This window comes from Carcharodon carcharias (genome assembly GCF_017639515.1).
Source record: "Carcharodon carcharias isolate sCarCar2 chromosome 39 unlocalized genomic scaffold, sCarCar2.pri SUPER_39_unloc_5, whole genome shotgun sequence".
In the NCBI taxonomy this organism is placed as follows: domain Eukaryota; kingdom Metazoa; phylum Chordata; class Chondrichthyes; order Lamniformes; family Lamnidae; genus Carcharodon; species Carcharodon carcharias.
In genome coordinates this window covers 277,115-295,000 of record NW_024470844.1, presented here as the reverse complement: position 1 = coordinate 295,000, position 17,886 = coordinate 277,115, and the positions used below count along the sequence as shown (strand labels likewise).

The 17,886-nt window shown below is 56.5% G+C and overlaps 1 protein-coding gene across 1 annotated transcript in view; it reads right to left on the bottom strand.

Annotated features, from left to right (window-relative positions):
• The window catches only part of ttyh1 (tweety family member 1), a 60,058-nt gene extending 46,552 nt beyond the window's left edge, over positions 1–13,506 (bottom strand). Inside the window, exon 1 of the mRNA XM_041182355.1 lies at positions 13,381–13,506. Within this exon, the coding sequence (XP_041038289.1) occupies positions 13,381–13,506 (126 nt within the window). The remainder of the gene's footprint in view (positions 1–13,380) is intronic.
• Between the last annotated feature and the right edge of the window lie 4,380 nt (positions 13,507–17,886).

Sequence of the window (17,886 nt, the reverse complement as noted above, 5' to 3'; positions counted from 1 at the left end):
TGTAAGTGAGTGTCTAAGTATTCAGTCAGTGGGTAATTGTGTCTGTGTGTGTAAGTCATCACTCTATGAGTGTGCGTGTCTGAAAGTCTTCAGTCAGTGGATAATTATGTGTGTGTGTGTGTGGGTGTGAGTGAGTGTCTGTTTGTGTGTGTGTGTGTGGGTGTGAGTGAGTGTCTGTTTGTGTGTGTGTGTGTATGTGTGTGTGTGAGTGTCTAAGTATTCAGTCAGTGGGTAATTCTGTGTGTGTGTGTGTGTGTTTGAATGAGTGTCTAAGTATTCAGTCAGTGGATAATTGTGTGTGTGCGTGTGTGAGTGTGTAAGTCTTCAGTCAGTGGATAATTGTGTGTGTGTGTCTGTGTGTGTGTGTGTGTGTGTGTGTGTGTGTGTGTGTGTGAGTGTGTAAGTCTTCAGTCAGTGGATAATTGTGTGTGTGTGTGTGTGTGAGTGTGTAAGTCTTCAGTCAGTGGATAATTGTGTGTGTGTGTCTCTGTGTGTGTGTGTGTGTGGTGTTTGTGTGTGTGTGTGTGTGGTGTTTGTGTGTGTGTGTCTGTGTGTGTGTGTGTGTGTGTGTGTCTGTGTGTGTGTGTGTGTGTGTGTGTGTGTGTGAGTGTGTGTGTGTGTGTGTGTGTGAGTGTGAGTGTGTAAGTCTTCAGTCAGTGGGAAATTGGGTGTTACATGACTAACTTGTCAAGTATTGCTGACCCCGGAGTTAGGTGTTGTGGTGCAGTGGTGAGAGTCCCTGACCCTGAGACAGAAGCTCTATGTTTGAGACCCAACCCAAGACTTGCTGGGATATAATAACGTGACTCACTGGCAAATGCTGCCAATGTGGCCGAGACAGGCTGTAAGAGGGTGAGAGATTCCTGCTCACAATGAACACTGGGGCTGTGAGCTTCACTGTCCACAGCTCCAGGCATGTCAGAGTGCCTGTTACCACAACAACTCAGGCTTCCTGTGTGAAATGTGACACTTGAATTCAACCACACTGGAGTGATAATACAAACTATTTTCTCTTTTTCCTTATCTGATAGGACACTATCCAGAATTCCCACTCTCTCCCGGTATCTTCCTGGGATAGTGTACTTCAGACAGTGCAGCGCTCCCTCAGTACTGACCCTCCGACAGTGCAGCGCTCCCTCAGTACAGACCCTGTGACAGTGCAGCGCTCCCTCAGTACAGACACTGTGACAGTGCAGCACTACCTCAGTATTGACCCTCCAACAGTACAGCACTCCCTCAGTACTGACAATCTGACAGTGCGGCACTCCCTCAGAACTGACCCTCCGACAGTGCAGCACTCCCTCAGTACAGACACTGTGACAGTGCAGCACTACCTCAGTATTGACCCTCCAACAGTACAGCACTCCCTCAGTACTGACAATCTGACATTGCGGCACTCCCTCAGTACTGACCCTCCGACAGTGCAGCACTCCCTCAGTACTGGCACTCCCTCAGTACTGACCCTCGGACAGTGTGGCAGTCCCTCAGTACAGACCCTCCGACAGTGCAGCACTCCCTCAGTACAGACCCTGTGACAGGGCAGAACTCCCTCAGTATTGACCCTCCAACAGTGCAGCACTCCCTCAGTACAGACCCTGTGACAGTGCAGCACTCCCACAGTACTGACAATCTGACAGTGCAGCACTCACTCAGAACTGACCCTCTGACAGTGCAGAACTCGCTCAGTACTGACCCTCTGACAGTGCGGCACTCCCTCGGTACTGACCGTCCGACAGTGCGGCGCTCCCTCAGTACTGACCCTCTGACATAGCGGCACTCCCTCAGTACTGACCCTCCGACAGTGCAGCACTCCCTCAGTACGGACTCTCCGACAGTGCGGCAATCCCTCAGCACTAACCCTCCGACAGTGCAGCACTCCCTCAGTACTGACCCTCCGACAGTGCAACACTCCCTCAGCACTGACCCTCCAACATAACGGCACTCTCTCAGTAATGACCATCCACAGTGTGGCTCTCCCTCAGTACTGACCCTCCGATAGTGCAGCAATCCCTCAGTGCTGACCCTCTGAGAGTGCTGTGCTCCCTCAGTACTGACCCTCTGACAGTGCAATACTACCTCAGTACTGACCCTCTGACAGTGCGATACTACCTCAGTACTGACACTCCGAGAGTGCACCACTCCATCAATACTGACCCTCCGACATTGCCGCACTCCCTCAGTACAGATCCTCCGACATTGCCGCACTCACTCAGTACAGACCATATGACAGTGCAGTACTCCCTCAGTACTGACCCTCTGACAGTGCAGCACTCCCTCATTACTGACCCTCCAACAGTGTGGCACTCCCTCAACACTGACCCTCTGACAGTGCAGCACTCCCTCAGCACTGACCTTCCAACAGTGCAGCACTCCCTCAGTATTGACCCTCCGACAATGCGGCAGTCCCTCAGTAGTGACCCTCCGATAGTGCAGCACTCCCTCAGTACTGACCCTCCGACAGTGCGGCACTCCCTCAGTACTGACCCTCCAACAGTGCGGCACTCCCGCAGTATTCATCCTCCGATAGTGCAGCGCTCCCTCACTACTGACCCACTGACCGTGCATCACTCCCTCAGCACTGACCCTCCGACAGTGCAGCACTCTCTCAGTACTGACCATCTGACAGTGCAGCGCTCCCTCAGTACTGACCCTCCGACAGTGCAGCACTCCCTCAGTACTGACCCTCCGACAGTGCAACACTCCCTCAGGACTGACCCTCCGACAGTGCAGCACTCCCTCAGTACTGACCCTCCGACAGTGCACCACTCCATCAATTCTGACCCTCCGACATTGCCGCACTCCCTCAGTACAGATCCTCTGACAGTGCAGCACTCCCTCAGTACAGACCCTGCGGCATTGCAGCACTCCCTCAGTACTGGACCTCTGACAGTGCATCACTCCCTCAGCACTGACCCTTCGACAGTGCAGCACTCCCTCAGTACTGACCCTCCAACAGTGCAGCACTCCATCAATACTGACCATCCGACATTGCCGCACTCCCTCAGTACAGATCCTCTGACAGTGCAGCACTCCCTCAGTACTGACCCTCTGACAGTGCAGCACTCCCTCAGTACTGACCCTCCGACAGTGCAGCACTCCCTCAGTACTGACCCTCCGACAGTGCAGCGCTCCCTCAGTACAGACCCTGTGACAGTGCAGCGCTCCCTCAGTACAGACACTGTGACAGTGCAGCACTACCTCAGTATTGACCCTCCAAAAGTACAGCACTCCCTCAGTACTGACAATCTGACAGTGCGGCACTCCCTCAGAACTGACCCTCCGACAGTGCAGCACTCCCTCAGTACAGACCCTGTGACAGTGCAGCGCTCCCTCAGTACAGACACTGTGACAGTGCAGCACTCCCTCAGTACTGACCCTCCGACAGTGCAACATTCCCTCAGTACTGACACTCTGACAGTGCAGCACTCCCTCAGTACTGACCCTCCGACAGTGCAGCATCCCTCAGAACTGACCCTCTGACAGTGCGACGCTCCCTCAGCACTGACCCTTCGACAGTGCAGCACTCCCTCAGCACTGACCCTCCGACAGTGCAACATTCCCTCAGTACTGACCCTCCAACTGTGCAGCACTCAATCAGCACTGTCCCTCTGACAGTGCAGCACTTTCTCAGCACTGAACCTCCGACAGTGCAACACTCCCTCAGGAATGACCTTCCGACAGTGCAGCACTCCCTCAATACTGACCCTCTGACAGTTCAGCACACCCTCAGTACTGACCCTCCGACAGTGCAGCACTCCCTCAGTACTGACCCTCCGACAGTGCAGCACTCCCTCAGTACTGACCCTCCGACAGTGCAGCACTCCCTCAGTACTGACCATTCGACAGTGCAACACTCCCTCAGGAATGACCCTCCGACAGTGCAGCACTCCCTCAGTACTGACTCTCCGACAGTGCAGCACATCCCTCTGTACTGACTCTCCAACAGTGCTGCACTCCCACAGTACTGACCCTCCAACAATGCAGCACTCCCTCAGTACTGACCCACTGATAGTGTAGCACTCCCTCAGTACTGAACCTGCAGCAGTGCAGCACTCCCTCAGTACTGACCCTCTGACAGTGCAGCACTCCCTCAGTACTGAACCTGCAGCAGTGCAGCACTCCCTCAGTACTGACGCTCCGACAGTGCAGCTCTCCCTCAGTACTGACCCTCTGACAGTCCAGCACTCACTCAGTACTGACCCTCTGAGAGTGTGGCACTACCTCAGCACTGAACCTCCAACATAGCGGCACTCTCTCAGTACTGACCATCTGACAGTGTGGCTCTCCCGCAATACTGACCCTCCGATAGTGCAGCACTCCCTCAGTGCTGAACATCTAACAGTGCAGCACTCCCTCAGCACTGAACCTTCGAAATTGCAGCACTCCCTCAGTACTGACCCTCCGACAGTGCAGCACTCCCTTAGTACTGACCCTCCGACAGTGCAGCATTCTCTCAGTACTGATCCTCCGACAGAGCAGCACTCCCTCAGTACTGACCCTCCGACAGTGCAGCATTCTCTTAGTACTGATCCTCCGACAGAGCAGCCCTCCCTCAGTACTGATCCTCCGACAGTGCAGCACTCCCTCAGTACTGAAACTCCGACAGTGCAGCACTCCCTCAGTACCGACCCTCCGACAGTGCAGCACTCCCTCAGTACTGAAACTCTGACAGTGCAGCACTCCCTCAGTACTGACCCTCCGACAGTGCAGCACTCCCTCAGTACTGAAACTCCGACAGTGCAACACTCCCTCAGTACTGACCCTCTGAAAGTGCAACATTCCCTCAGTACTGACCCTCCAACTGTGCGGCACTCAATCAGCACTGACCCTCCGACAGTGCGGCACTCCCTCAGTACTGACCCTACGACAGTGCAGCACTTTCTCAGTACTGACCCTCCGACAGTGCGGCACTCCCTCAGTACTGACCCTACGACAGTGCAGCACTTTCTCAGTACTGACCATCTGACAGTGTGGCGCTCTACTGAACCTCCGACAGTGCAGCACTCCCTGAGTTCTGAACTTCCAACAGAGCAGCAGTCCCTCAATACTAACCCTCCGACAGTGCAGCATTCCCTCAATACTAACCCTCCGACAGTGCAGCACTCCCTGAGCACTGACCCTCCGACAGTGCGGCACTCCCTCAGCACTGACAATCTGACAGTTCAGCACTCCCTCAATACTAACACTCCGACAGTGCAGCACTCCCTCAGTACTGACCCTCCGACAGTGCGGTGCACCCTCAGTACTGCCCCTCTGACTGTGCGGCACTCCCTCAGCACTGACCCTCCGACAGTGCGGCGCTCCCTCAACACTGAACCTCCAACATAGCGGCACACTCTCAGTGCTGACCCTCCGACAGTGCAGCACTCGCTCAGCACTGAACTTTCGACATTCCAGCACTCCCTCAGTACTGACCGTCCGACAGTGCTACACTCCCTCAGTACTGACCCTCCGACAGTGCAGCATTCTCTCAGTACTGACCCTCCGACAGTGCAGCACTCCCTCAGTACTGACCCTCTGACCGTGCAGCACTTCCTCAGCTCTGACCCTCCGACAGTGCAGCACTCCCTCAGTACTGACCTCCGACAGTGCAGCACTCCCACAGTACTCAACCTCCGACAGTGCAGCACTCCCTCAGTACTGACCTCCGACAGTGCAGCACTCCCTCAGTACTGACCCTCCGACAGTGCAACACTCCCTCAGTACTGACCCTCTGACAGTGCAACACTCCCTCAGTACTGACCCTCCAACTGTGCAGCACTCAATCAGCGCTGACCCTCCGACAGTGCAGCGCTCCCTCAGCACTGACCCTCCGACAGTGCGGCACTCCCTCAGTACTGACCCTCCGACAGTGCGGCACTCCCTCAGTACTGACCCTCCGACAGTGCGGCACTCCCTCAGTACTGACGCTCCGACAGTGCGGCACTCCCTCAGCACTGACCCTCCGACTGTGCAGCACTTTCTCAGTACTGACCATCTGACAGTGTGGCGCTCTACTGAACCTCCGATAATGCAGCACTCCCTCAGTACTGAACCTCCAACAGAGCAGCAGTCCCTCAGTACTAACCCTCCGACAGTGCAGCATTCCCTCAGTACTGACCCTTCGACAGTGCAACACTCCCTCAGGAATGACCCTCCGACAGTGCAGCACTCCCTCAGTACTGACCCTCTGAGAGTGTGGCACTACCTCAGCACTGAACCTCCAACATGGCGGCACTCTCTCAGTACTGACCATCTGACAGTGTGCTCTCCCGCAATACTGACCCTCCGATAGTGCAGCACTCCCTCAGTGCTGAACATCTAACAGTGCGGCACTCCCTCAGCACTGAACCTTCGACGTTGCAGCACTCTCTCAGTACTGACCCTCCGACAGTGCAGCACTCCCTCAGTACTGAACCTTCGACATTGCAGCTCTCCCTCAGTACTGACCCTCCGACAGTGCAGCACTCCCTCAGCACTGAACCTTCGACATTGCAGCACTCCCTCAGTACTGACCCTCCGACAGTGCAGCACTCCCTCAGTACTGACCCTCCGACAGTGCAACACTCCCTCAGTACTGACCCTCCGACAGTGCAGCATTCTCTCAGTACTGACCCTCCGACAGTGCTACACTCCCTCAGTACAGACCCTCCGACAGTGCAGCACTCCCTTAGTACTGACCCTCCGACAGTGCAGCATTCTCTCAGTACTGATCCTCCGACAGTGCGGCACTTCCTCAGCTCTGACCCTCCGACAGTTCAGCAATCCATCAGTACTGAACTTCCGACAGTGCAACACTCCCTCAGTACTGACCCTCTGACAGTGCAACACTCCCTCAGTACTGACCCTCCAACTGTGCAGCACTCAATCATCACTGACCCTCCGACAGTGCGGCACTCCCTCAGCACTGACCCTCCGACAGTGCAGCACTTTCTCAGTACTGACCATCTGACAGTGTGGCGCTCTACTGAACCTCCGAAAATGCAGCACTCCCTCAGTACTGACCCTCCGACAGTGCAGCACTCCCTCAGTTCTGAACCTCCAACAGAGCAGCAGTCCCTCAATACTAACCCTCCGACAGTGCAGCACTCCCTCAGTACTGACACTCCGACAGTGCAGCACTCCCTCAGTACTGACCCTCCGACAGTGCAACGCTCCCTCAGGACTGACCATCTGACAGTGCAGCACTCCCTCAGTACTGACCCTCTGACAGTGCAGCACTCCCTCAGTACTGACCCTCCGACACTGCAGCACATCCCTCTGTACTGACCCTCCAACAGTGCCGCACTCCCTCAGTGCTGACCCACCATCAGTGCAGCCCTCCCTCAATACTGACGCTCCGGCAGTGCAGCACTCCCTCAGTACTGACCCTCTGACAGTGTGGCTCTGCCTCAGTACTGACTCTCTGATAGTGCAGCAACTCCTCACTACTGACCCTCTGACAGTGCAGCACTCCCTCAGTACTGACCCTTAGACAGTGCAGCATCCCTCAGAACTGACCCTCTGACAGTGCGGCACTTCCTCAGCTCTGACCCTCCGACAGTGCGGCACTCCCTCAGTACTGACCTCCGACAGTGCAGCACTCCATCAGTACTGACCCTCTGACAGTGCAGCACTCCCTCAATACTGACCCTCTGACAGTGCAACACTCCCTCAGTACTGACCCTACAACTGTGCAGCACTCAATCAGCACTGACCCTCCGACAGTGCGGCACTCCCTCAGCACTGACCCTCCGACTGTGCAGCACTTTCTCAGTACTGACCATCTGACAGTGTGGCGCTCTACTGAACCTCCGATAATGTAGCTCTCCCTCAGTACTGACCCTCCGACAGTGCAGCACTCCCTCAGCACTGACTCTCCGACAGTGCGGCGCTCCCTCAGCACTGAACCTCCAACATAGCGGCACACTCTCAGTGCTGACCCTCCGACAGTGCAGCACTCCCTCAGCACTGAACTTTCGACATTGCAGCACTCCCTCAGTACTGACCGTCCGACAGTGCTACACTCCCTCAGTACTGACCCTCCGACACTGCAGCATTCTCTCAGTACTGACCCTCCGACAGTGCAGACCTCCCTCAGTACTGACCCTTCGACAGTGCAGCTCTTCCTCAGCTCTGACCCTCCGACAGTGCAGCACTCCCTCAGTACTCAACCTCCGACAGAGCAGCACTCCCTCAGTACTGACCTCCGACAGTGCAGCACTCCCACAGTACTCAACCTCCGACAGTGCAGCACTCCCTCAGTACTGACCTCCGACAGTGCAGCACTCCCTCAGTACTGACCCTCCGACAGTGCAACAATCCCTCAGTACTGACCCTCTGACAGTGCAACACTCCCTCAGTACTGACCCTCCAACTGTGCAGCACTCAATCAGCGCTGACCCTCTGACAGTGCGGCGCTCCCTCAGCACTGACCCTCCGACAGTGCGGCACTCCCTCAGTACTGACCCTCTGACAGTGCGGCACTCCCTCAGTACTGACCCTCTGACAGTGCGGCACTCCCTCAGTACTGACCCTCCGACAGTGCGGCACTCCCTCAGTACTGACCCTCCGACTGTGCAGCACTCCCTCAGTACTGACCCTCCGACAGTGCAGCACTTTCTCAGTACTGACCATCTGACAGTGTGGCGCTCTACTGAACCTCCGATAATGCAGCACTCCCTCAGTACTGACCCTCCGACTGTGCAGCACTCCCTCAGTACTAACCCTCCGATAGTGCCGCACTTCCTCAGTACTGACCCTTCGACAGTGCAACACTCCCTCAGGAATGACCCTCCGACAGTGCAGCACTCCCTCAGTACTGACTCTCCGACAGTGAAGCACATCCCTCTGTACTGACTCTCCAACAGTGCTGCACGCCCACAGTACTGACCCTCCAACAATGCAGCACTCCCTCTGTACTGACCCTCTGATAGTGTAGCACTCCCTCAGTACTGAACCTGCAGCAGTGCAGCACTCCCTCAGTACTGACCCTCTGACAGTGCTGCACTCACTCAGTACTGACCCTCTGACAGTGCAGCACTCCCTCAGTACTGAACCTGCAGCAGTGCAGCACTCCCTCAGTACTGACCCTATGATAGTGCAGCACTCCCTCAGTACTGACCCTCTGACAGTGTGGCTCTCCCTCAGTACTGACTCTCTGACAGTGCAGCAACTCCTCACTACTGACCCTCTGACAGTGCGGCACTCCCTCAGCACTGACCCTCCGACAGTGCAGCCCTCCCTCAGTACTGACCCTTCGACAGTGCAGCATCCCTCAGAACTGACCCTCTGACAGTGCGGCACTTCCTCAGCTCTGACCCTCCGACAGTGCGGCACTCCCTCAGTACTGACCTCCGACAGTGCAGCACTCCCTCAGTACTGACCCACCATCAGTGCAGCTCTCCCTCAGTACTGACCCACTGCGAGTGCAGCCCTCCCTCAATACTGACCCTCCGGCAGTGCAGCACTCCCTCAGTACTGACCCTCTGACAGTGTGGCTCTCCCTGAGTACTGACCCTCTGACAGTGCAGCACTCCCTCAGCACTGACCCTCCGACAGTGCAGCCCTCCCTCAGTACTGACCCGTCGACAGTGCAGCATCCCTCAGTACTGACCGTACAACGGTGCAGCCCTCCCTCAGTACTGACCCTCTGACAGTGCAGCACTCCCTCAGTACTGACCCTACAACTGTGCAGCACTCAATCAGTACTGACCCTCCGACAGTGCGGCACTCCCTCAGTACTGACGCTCCGACAGTGCGGCACTCCCTCAGTACTGACCCTCCGACTGTGCTGCACTCCCTCAGTACTGACCCTCTGACAGTGCGGCACTCCCTCAGTACTGACCCTCCGACTGTGCAGCACTCCCTCAGTACTGACCCTCTGACAGTGCGGCACTCCCTCAGTACTGACGCTCCGACAGTGCGGCACTACCTCAGCACTGACCCTCCAACATAGAGGCACTCTCTCAGTACTGACCATCTGACAGTGTGGCTCTCCCTCAGCACTGACCCTCCAACAGTGCGGCATTCCCTCAGTCTGACACTCCGACAATGCGGCAGTCCCTCAGCACTGACCCTCTGACAGTGCAACACTCCCTCAGTACTGACCCTCCAACAGTGCAGCACTCCCTCAGCACTGACAATCTGACAGTGTACCGCTCAACTAAACCTCCGATAATGCAGCACTCCCTCATTACTGAACCTGCAACAGAGCAGCAGTACCTCAATACTAACCCTCCGATAGTGCAACACTCCCTCAGTACTGACCCTCCGACAGTGCAGCACTCCCTCAGTACTGACTCACTGACAATGCAACACTCCCTCAGCACTGATCCTTCGAAAGTGCAGCACTCCCTCAGTACTGACCCTCCGACAGTGCAGCACTCCTTCAGTACTGACCCTCCGACAGTGCAGCACTCCCTCAGTACTGACCCTCCAACTGTGCAGCACTCAATCAGCACTGACCCTCCGACAGTGCGGTGCTCCCTCAGTACTGTCCCTCCGACAGTGCGGCGCTCCCTCAATACTGACTCTCTGACAGTGCAGCACTCCCTCAGCACTGACCCTCCGACAGTGCAGCACTCCCTCAGTACTGACCCTCTGACAGTGCAGCACTCCCTCAGTACTGAACCTCTGACAGTGCAGCACTCCCTCAGTACTGACCCTCTGACAGTGCAGCACTCCCTCAGTACTGAACCTCTGACAGTGCAGCACTCCCTCAGTACTGACCCTCTGACAGTGCAGCACTCCCTCAGTACTGACCCTCCGACAGTGCAGCACTCCCTCAGTACTGACCCTCCAACAGTGCCGCACTCCCTCAGTACTGAACCTCCAACAGTGCAGCACTCCGTCAGTACTGACCCACTGTGAGTGCAGCCCTCCCTCACTACTGACCCTCCGACAGTGCAGCTCTCCCTCAGCACTGACTCTCCGGCAGTGCAGCACTCCCTCAGTACTGACCCTCCGACAGTGCGGCGCTCCTTCAGTACTGATTCTCTGACAGTGCAGCACTCCCTCAGTACTGACTTTCTGACAGTGCAGCACTCCCTCAGTACTGACCCTCTGACAGTGCAGCACTCCCTCAGTACTGACCCTCCGACTGTGTGGCACTCCCTCAGCACTGACCCTCCAGCATAGCGGCACTCTCTCAGTACTGACCATCTGACAGTGCGGCACTCCCTCAGCACTGACCCTCCAACATAGCGGCACTCTCTCAGTACTGACCATCTGACAGTGCGGCACTCTCTCAGTACTGACTCTCTGACAGTGCAGCACTCCCTCAGTACTGACCCTCCAACAGTGCGGCACTCCCCCAGTACTGAACCTCCGATAGTGCAGCACTACCTCAGTGCTGACCCTCTAACAGTGCGTCACTTCCTCAGCACTGAACATTCGACATTGCAGCATTCTCTCAGTACTGATCCTCCGTCAGAGCAGCAGTCCCTCAATAATGACCTTCCGACAGAGCAGCCCTCCCTCAGTACTGACCCTCCGACAGAGCAGCCCTCCCTCAGCACTGATCCTCCCAAAGTGCGGCACTCCCTCAGTACAGACTCTCCGACATGCAGCACTCCTTCAGTCCTGACCCTCCGACTGTGCGGCAGTCCCTCAGTACTGACCATCCGACAGTGCAGCACTCCCTCATTACTGACCCTCTGACAGTGCAGCACATCCCTCTGTACTGACCCTCCAACAGTACCGCACTCCCTCAGCACTGAACCTCCAACAGTGCAGCACTTCGTCAGTACTGACCCACTGTGAGTGCAGCCCTCCCTCACTACTGACCCTCCGACAGTGCAGCTCTCCCTCAGCACTGACTCTCCAGCAGCGCAGCACTCCCTCAGTACTGACCCTCTGACAGTGCAGCACTCCCTCAGTACTGACCCTCCGACTGTGCGGCACTCCCTCAGCACTGACCCTCCAACATAGCGACACTCTCTCAGTACTGACCATCTGACAGTGCAGCACTCCCTCAGCACTGACCCTCCGACATAGCGGCACTCTCTCAGTACTGACCCTCCGACAGAGCAGCCCTCCCTCAGAACTGACCCTCCGACAGTGCCGCACTCCCTCAGTACTGACCCACTGATGGTGCGGCTCTCCCTCAGTACTGACTCTCTGACACTGTGGCACTCCCTCAGTACTGACCCTCCGACAGTGCAGCACTCCCTCAGTACTTACCCTATGACAGTGCGGCACTCCCTCAGGACTGACCCTCTAACAGTGCAGCACTCCCTCACTACTGACCCTCCGACAGTGCAGCTCTCCCTCAGCACTGACTCTCCGGCAGTGCAGCACTCCCTCAGTACTGACCCTCTTATAGTGCAGCACTCCCTCAGTACTGATCCTCCGTCAGTGCAGCACTCCCTCAGTGCTCACCGTCCGACAGTGCGGCTCTCCCTCAGCACTGATCCTCCGACAGTGCTGCACTCCCTCAGAACTGACCCTCTGACACTGCAGCACTCCCTCAGCACTGACCCTCCGACAGTGCGGCCCTCCCTCAGTACTGACCCTCCGACAGTGCATCAGTCCCTCAGTACTGACCCTCCGACAGTGCAGCACTCCCTCAGTACTGACCCTCTGACAGTGCAGCACTCCCTCAGTACTGACCCACTGATGGTGCGGCTCTCCCTCAGTACTGACTCTCTGACAGTGCGGCACTCCCTCAGTACTGACCCTCCGACAGTGCAGCACTCCCTCAGTACTTACCCTATGACAGTGCGGCACTCCCTCAGGACTGACCCTCCAACAGTGCCGCACTCCCTCAGTACTGACCCTCCAACAGTGCAGCATTCCCTCATGACTTACCCTCTGAGAGTGCAGAATTCCCTCAGTGCTGACCCACAGACAGTGCAGCACTCCCTCAGTACTGACCCTCTGACAGTGCGGCACTCCCTTTGTACTGATCCTCCGACAGTGCGGCACTCCCTCATTACCGACCCTCCGACTGTGCAGCACTCCCTCAGAACTGACCCTCTGACAGTGCAGCACTCCATCAATACTGACCCTCTGAAAGTGAAGCACTCCCTCAGTATGGATCCTGTGACAGTGCAGCACCCCCTCAATACCGACCCTCCGACAGTGCAGCACTCCCTCAGCACCTTCCCTCCAACAGTGCGGCACTACTTCATTACTGACCCTCCGACAGTTCGGCACTACCTCAGTACTGACCCTCTGACAGTGTGGCGCTTTACTGACCCTCCGATAGTGCAGCACTCTCTCAGTACTGACCCACTGACAGTGCGGCACTCCCTCAGCACTGATCCTCCGACAGTGCGGCTCTCCCTCAGTTGCTTCCCTCCGACATGCTCTTCGACTGGGTGGTGCCTCTTTTCAGCACCCCCCCCAACTGTGCCCCCAGCACTCAGGATTCGGTTGAGCCTTCCCATCCCCTCCCCCTCGCTCCCCGAGAAGCCTCACCTGCTGATACTCCCACTCGTGGGGGGAGAAGAGGCTGTCGACGGGTTCGAGGCGCAGGTTGACGTGGGGGAGTCCGTGGAGAGCGTGCGCCCAGCGGGTGGGCACGTAACCCAGGGCCTTGTCCATGGCGAGGACCCGCAGCCCCCTGACCGGCCCTCCCAAGGTCCACTGTCGCTGGGACGCTCAGATCCGGCGGGGGTGGGGGGGTGGTGGGGGGAAGTTGGAGTCTCTCGTCTCGGGGAGGGAAGCTGACTCTCGTACACCTCCGGGGACCCTGTACCCTGCAACCTCTTACCCCGAACGGGGATCCAGAGTGCTGCACCTCCTTCTCCTCCTCCTCCCCACCCTGACCTGGTGATACTCCCGGGCGCCACTGACGCTCCTTGGCACGATTGTACGGCTGGATGAATCACTCACACAGAGGGCTTTGTGTGTCTGTGTGTGTGAGAGCAGAGGCCCTGACAAAACCCCCCAGTGTTAACCGAGCTGGAGCTGGCTGATGGCCAAGAAGGGAGAGCAATCGAGAAACCACAGGGAAGGGAGTCTTTAACAGGGACCGATTACCCACCCACCTCCACAATCTCGGCTCAGCTCCTTGGGAACGCCAGGGGTCGTTCAGGGATTTAAGCTCCCTCCACCAGACACTGTCCGTGCCTATGACAGGAGCCGGTTGAAATTCTCCAACCTCCTCCTGCTCCTAATTCCCAGTGTTGACCCCCGTAACGCCCAGAGCCTCAAGGAGAAAGCCACTGAGCACAGATTCCTACGTTAACCAGCCACTGGGAAAAAACTGAGAGAGATTACAGAGCGACCGGGTGACTCAGCACTGCCTGCGGAAGGTACTCACAAACACACAACAAACAGCAGTGAACCCCTCGAGGCTGCTCCCCTGTATAATAAAGCAGATGTGAAGCCCCTCGAGGCTGCTCCCCTGTACAATAAAGCAGCAGCGAAGCCCCCCGAGGCTGCTCCCCTGTACAATAAAGCAGCAGCGAAGCCCCCCGAGGCTGCTCCCCTGTACAATAAAGCAGCAGTGACACCCCTTCAGGCTGCTCCCCTGCACAATAAAGCAGCAGTGAAGCCCCTCGAGGCAGCTACCCTGTACAATAAAGCAGCAGTGACACCCCTGGAGGCTGCTCCCCTGTACAGTAAAGCAGCAGTGAATCCCCTCGAGGCTGCTACCCTGTACAATAAAGCAGCAGTGAATCCCCTCGAGGCTGCTCCCAAGTACAATTAAGCAGCAGTGAAGCACCTCGAGGCTGCTCCCGGGTACAATAAAGCAGCAGTGACAGACCTCGAGTCTGCTCCCCTGTACAATAAAGCAGCAGTGAAACCCGTCGAAGCTGCTCCCCTGTACAATAAAGCAACAGTGAAGCCCCTCGAGGCTGCTCCCCTGTACAATAAAGCAGCAGTGACAGCCCTCGAGGCTGCTCCCCTGTACAATAAAGCAGCAGTGAAGCCCCTCGAGGCTGCTCCCCTGTACAATTATGCAGCAGTGAAGCACCTCAAGGCAGCTCCCCTGTACAATAAAGCAGCAGTGAAGCCCCTCGAGGCAGCTCCCCAGTACAATAAAGCAGCAGTGAAGCCCCTCGAGGCTGCTCCCCTGTACAATAAAGCAGCAGTGACACCCCTGGAGGCTGCTCCCCTGTACAATAAAGCAGCAGTGACACCCCTGGAGGCTGCTCCCCTGTACAATAAAGCAGCAGTGAATCCCCTCGAGGCTGCTCCCAAGTACAACTAAGCAGCAGTGAAGACCCTCGAGGCAGCTCCCCAGTACAATAAAGCAGCAGTGACACACCTCGAGTCTGCTCCCCTGTACAATAAAGCAGCAGTGAAGCCCCTCAAGGCTGCTCCCCTGTACAATAAAGCAGCAGTGAGAGCCCTCGAGGCTGCTCCCCTGTACAATAAAGCAGCAGTGAAGCCCCTCGAGGCTGCTCCCCTGTACAATTATGCAGCAGTGAAGCCCCTCAAGACAGCTCCCCTGTACAATAAAGCAGCAGTGAAGCCCCTCGAGGCTGCTCCCCTGTACAATAAAGCAGCAGTGAAGCCCCTCGAGGCTGCTCCCCTGTACAATAAAGCAGCAGTGACAGCCCTCGAGGCTGCTCCCCTGTACAATAAAGCAGCAGTGAATCCCCTCGAGGCTGCTCCCCTGTACAATTATGCAGCAGTGAAGCCCGTCAAGACAGCTCCCCTGTACAATAAAGCAGCAGTGAAGCCCCTCGAGGCAGCACCCCAGTACAATAAAGCAGCAGTGAATCCCCTCGAGGCTGCTCCCCTGGACAATAAAGCAGCAGTGAATCCCCTCGAGGCTGCTCCCCAGTACAATAAAGCAGCAGTGAAGCCCCTCGAGGCTGCTCCCATGTACAATAACGAAGCAGTGAAGCCCCTCGTGGTGGCTCCCCTGTACAATAAACCAGCAGTGAATCCCTCGAGGCTGCTCCCCTGTACAATAAAGCAGCAGTGAATCCCCTCGAGTCTCCTCCCCTGTACAATAAAGCAGCAGTGAAGCCCCTCGAGGCTGCTCCCATGTACAATAACGAAGCAGTGAAGCCCCTCGTGGTGGCTCCCCTGTACAATAAAGCAGCAGTGAATCCCCTCGAGGCTGCTCCCCTGTACAATAAAGCAGCAGTGAATCCCCTCGAGGCTGCTCCCCTGTACAATAAAGCAGAAGTGAATTCCCTCGAGGCTGCTCCCCTGTACAATAAAGCAGAAGTGAATTCCCTCGAGGCTGCTCCCCTGTACAATAAAGCAGCAGTGAAGCCCCTCGAGGCTGCTCCCATGTACAATAACGAAGCAGTGAAGCCTCTCGTGGCGGCTCCGCTGTACAATAAAGCAGCAGTGACACCCCTCGAGGTTGATTCCCTGTACAATAAAGCAGCAGTGAAGCCCCTCGAGGCTGCTCCCCTGAACAATAAAGAGGCAGTGAAGCCCCTCGAGTCTCCTCCCATGTACAATAAAGCAGCAGTGAAGCTCCTCGAGTCTCCTCCCCTGTACAATAAACCAGCAGTGACACCCCTCGATTCCGCTCCCCTGTACAATAAAGCTGCAGTGAAGTCCCTCGAGGCTGCTCCTCTGTACAATAAACAAGGAGTGACACCCCTCGATGCTGCTCCCTGATACAATAAAGCAGCAGTGAAGACCCTCGAGGCTGCTCCCCTGTACAATAAAGCAGCAGTGAAGCCCCTCGAGGCTGCTCCCATGTACAATAAAGAGGCAGTGAAGCCTCTCGTGGCGGCTCCGCTGTACAATAAAGCAGCAGTGAAGCCCCTCGAGGCTGCTCCCCTGTACAATAAAGCAGCAGTGACACCCCTGGAGGCTGCTCCCCTGTACAATAAAGCAGCAGTGAATCCCCTCGAGGCTGCTACCCTGTACAATAAAGCAGCAGTGAATCCCCTCGAGGCTGCTCCCAAGTACAATTAAGCAGCAGTGAAGCCTCTCGAGGCAGCTCCCCAGTACAATAAAGAAGCAGTGAATCCCCTCGAGGCTGCTCCCCTGTACAATAAAGCAGCAGTGACACACCTCGAGTCTGCTCCCCTGTACAATAAAGCAGCAGTGAAACCCCTCGAGGCTGCTCCCCGGTAAAATAAAGCAGCAGTGAAGCCCCTCGAGGCTGCTCCCCTGTACAATAAAGCAGCAGTGAAACCCCTCGAGGCTGCTCCCCTGTACGATAAAGAAGCAGTGAAGCCCCTCGAGGCTGCTCCCCTGTACAATAAAGCAGCAGTGAATCCCCTCGAGGCTGCTCCCCTGTACAATAAAGCAGCAGTGAAGCCCCTCGAGGCTGCTCCCCTGTACAATAAAGCAGCAGTGAAGCCCCTCGAGGCTGCTCCCCTGTACAATTATGCAGCAGTGAAGCCCCTCAAGACAGCTCCCCTGTACAATAAAGCAGCAGTGAAGCCCCTCGAGGCAGCACCCCAGTACAATAAAGCAGCAGTGAATCCCCTCGAGGCTGCTCCCCTGTACAATAAAGCAGCAGTGAAGACCCTCGAGGCAGCTCCCCTGTACAATAAAGCATCAGTGAATCCCCTCGAGGCTGCTCCCCTGTACAATAAAGCAGCAGTGAAGCCCCTCGAGGCTGCTCCCATGTACAATAACGAAGCAGTGAAGCCCCTCGTGGTGGCTCCCCTGTACAATAAAGCAGCAGTGAATCCCTCGAGGCTGCTCCCCTGTACAATAAAGCAGCAGTGAATCCCCTCGAGGCTGCTCCGCTGTACAATAAAGCAGCAGTGAAGCCCCTCGAGGCTGCTCCCATGTACAATAAAGAGGCAGTGAAGCCCCTCGAGTCTCCTCCCCTGTACAATAAAGCAGCAGTGAAGCCCCTCGAGGCTGCTCCCATGTACAATAACGAAGCAGTGAAGCCCCTCGTGGTGGCTCCCCTGTACAATAAAGCAGCAGTGAATCCCCTCGAGGCTGCTCCCATGTACAATAAAGCAGAAGTGAATTCCCTCGAGGCTGCTCCCCTGTACAATAAAGCAGCAGTGAAGCACCTCGAGGCTGCTCCCCTGTACA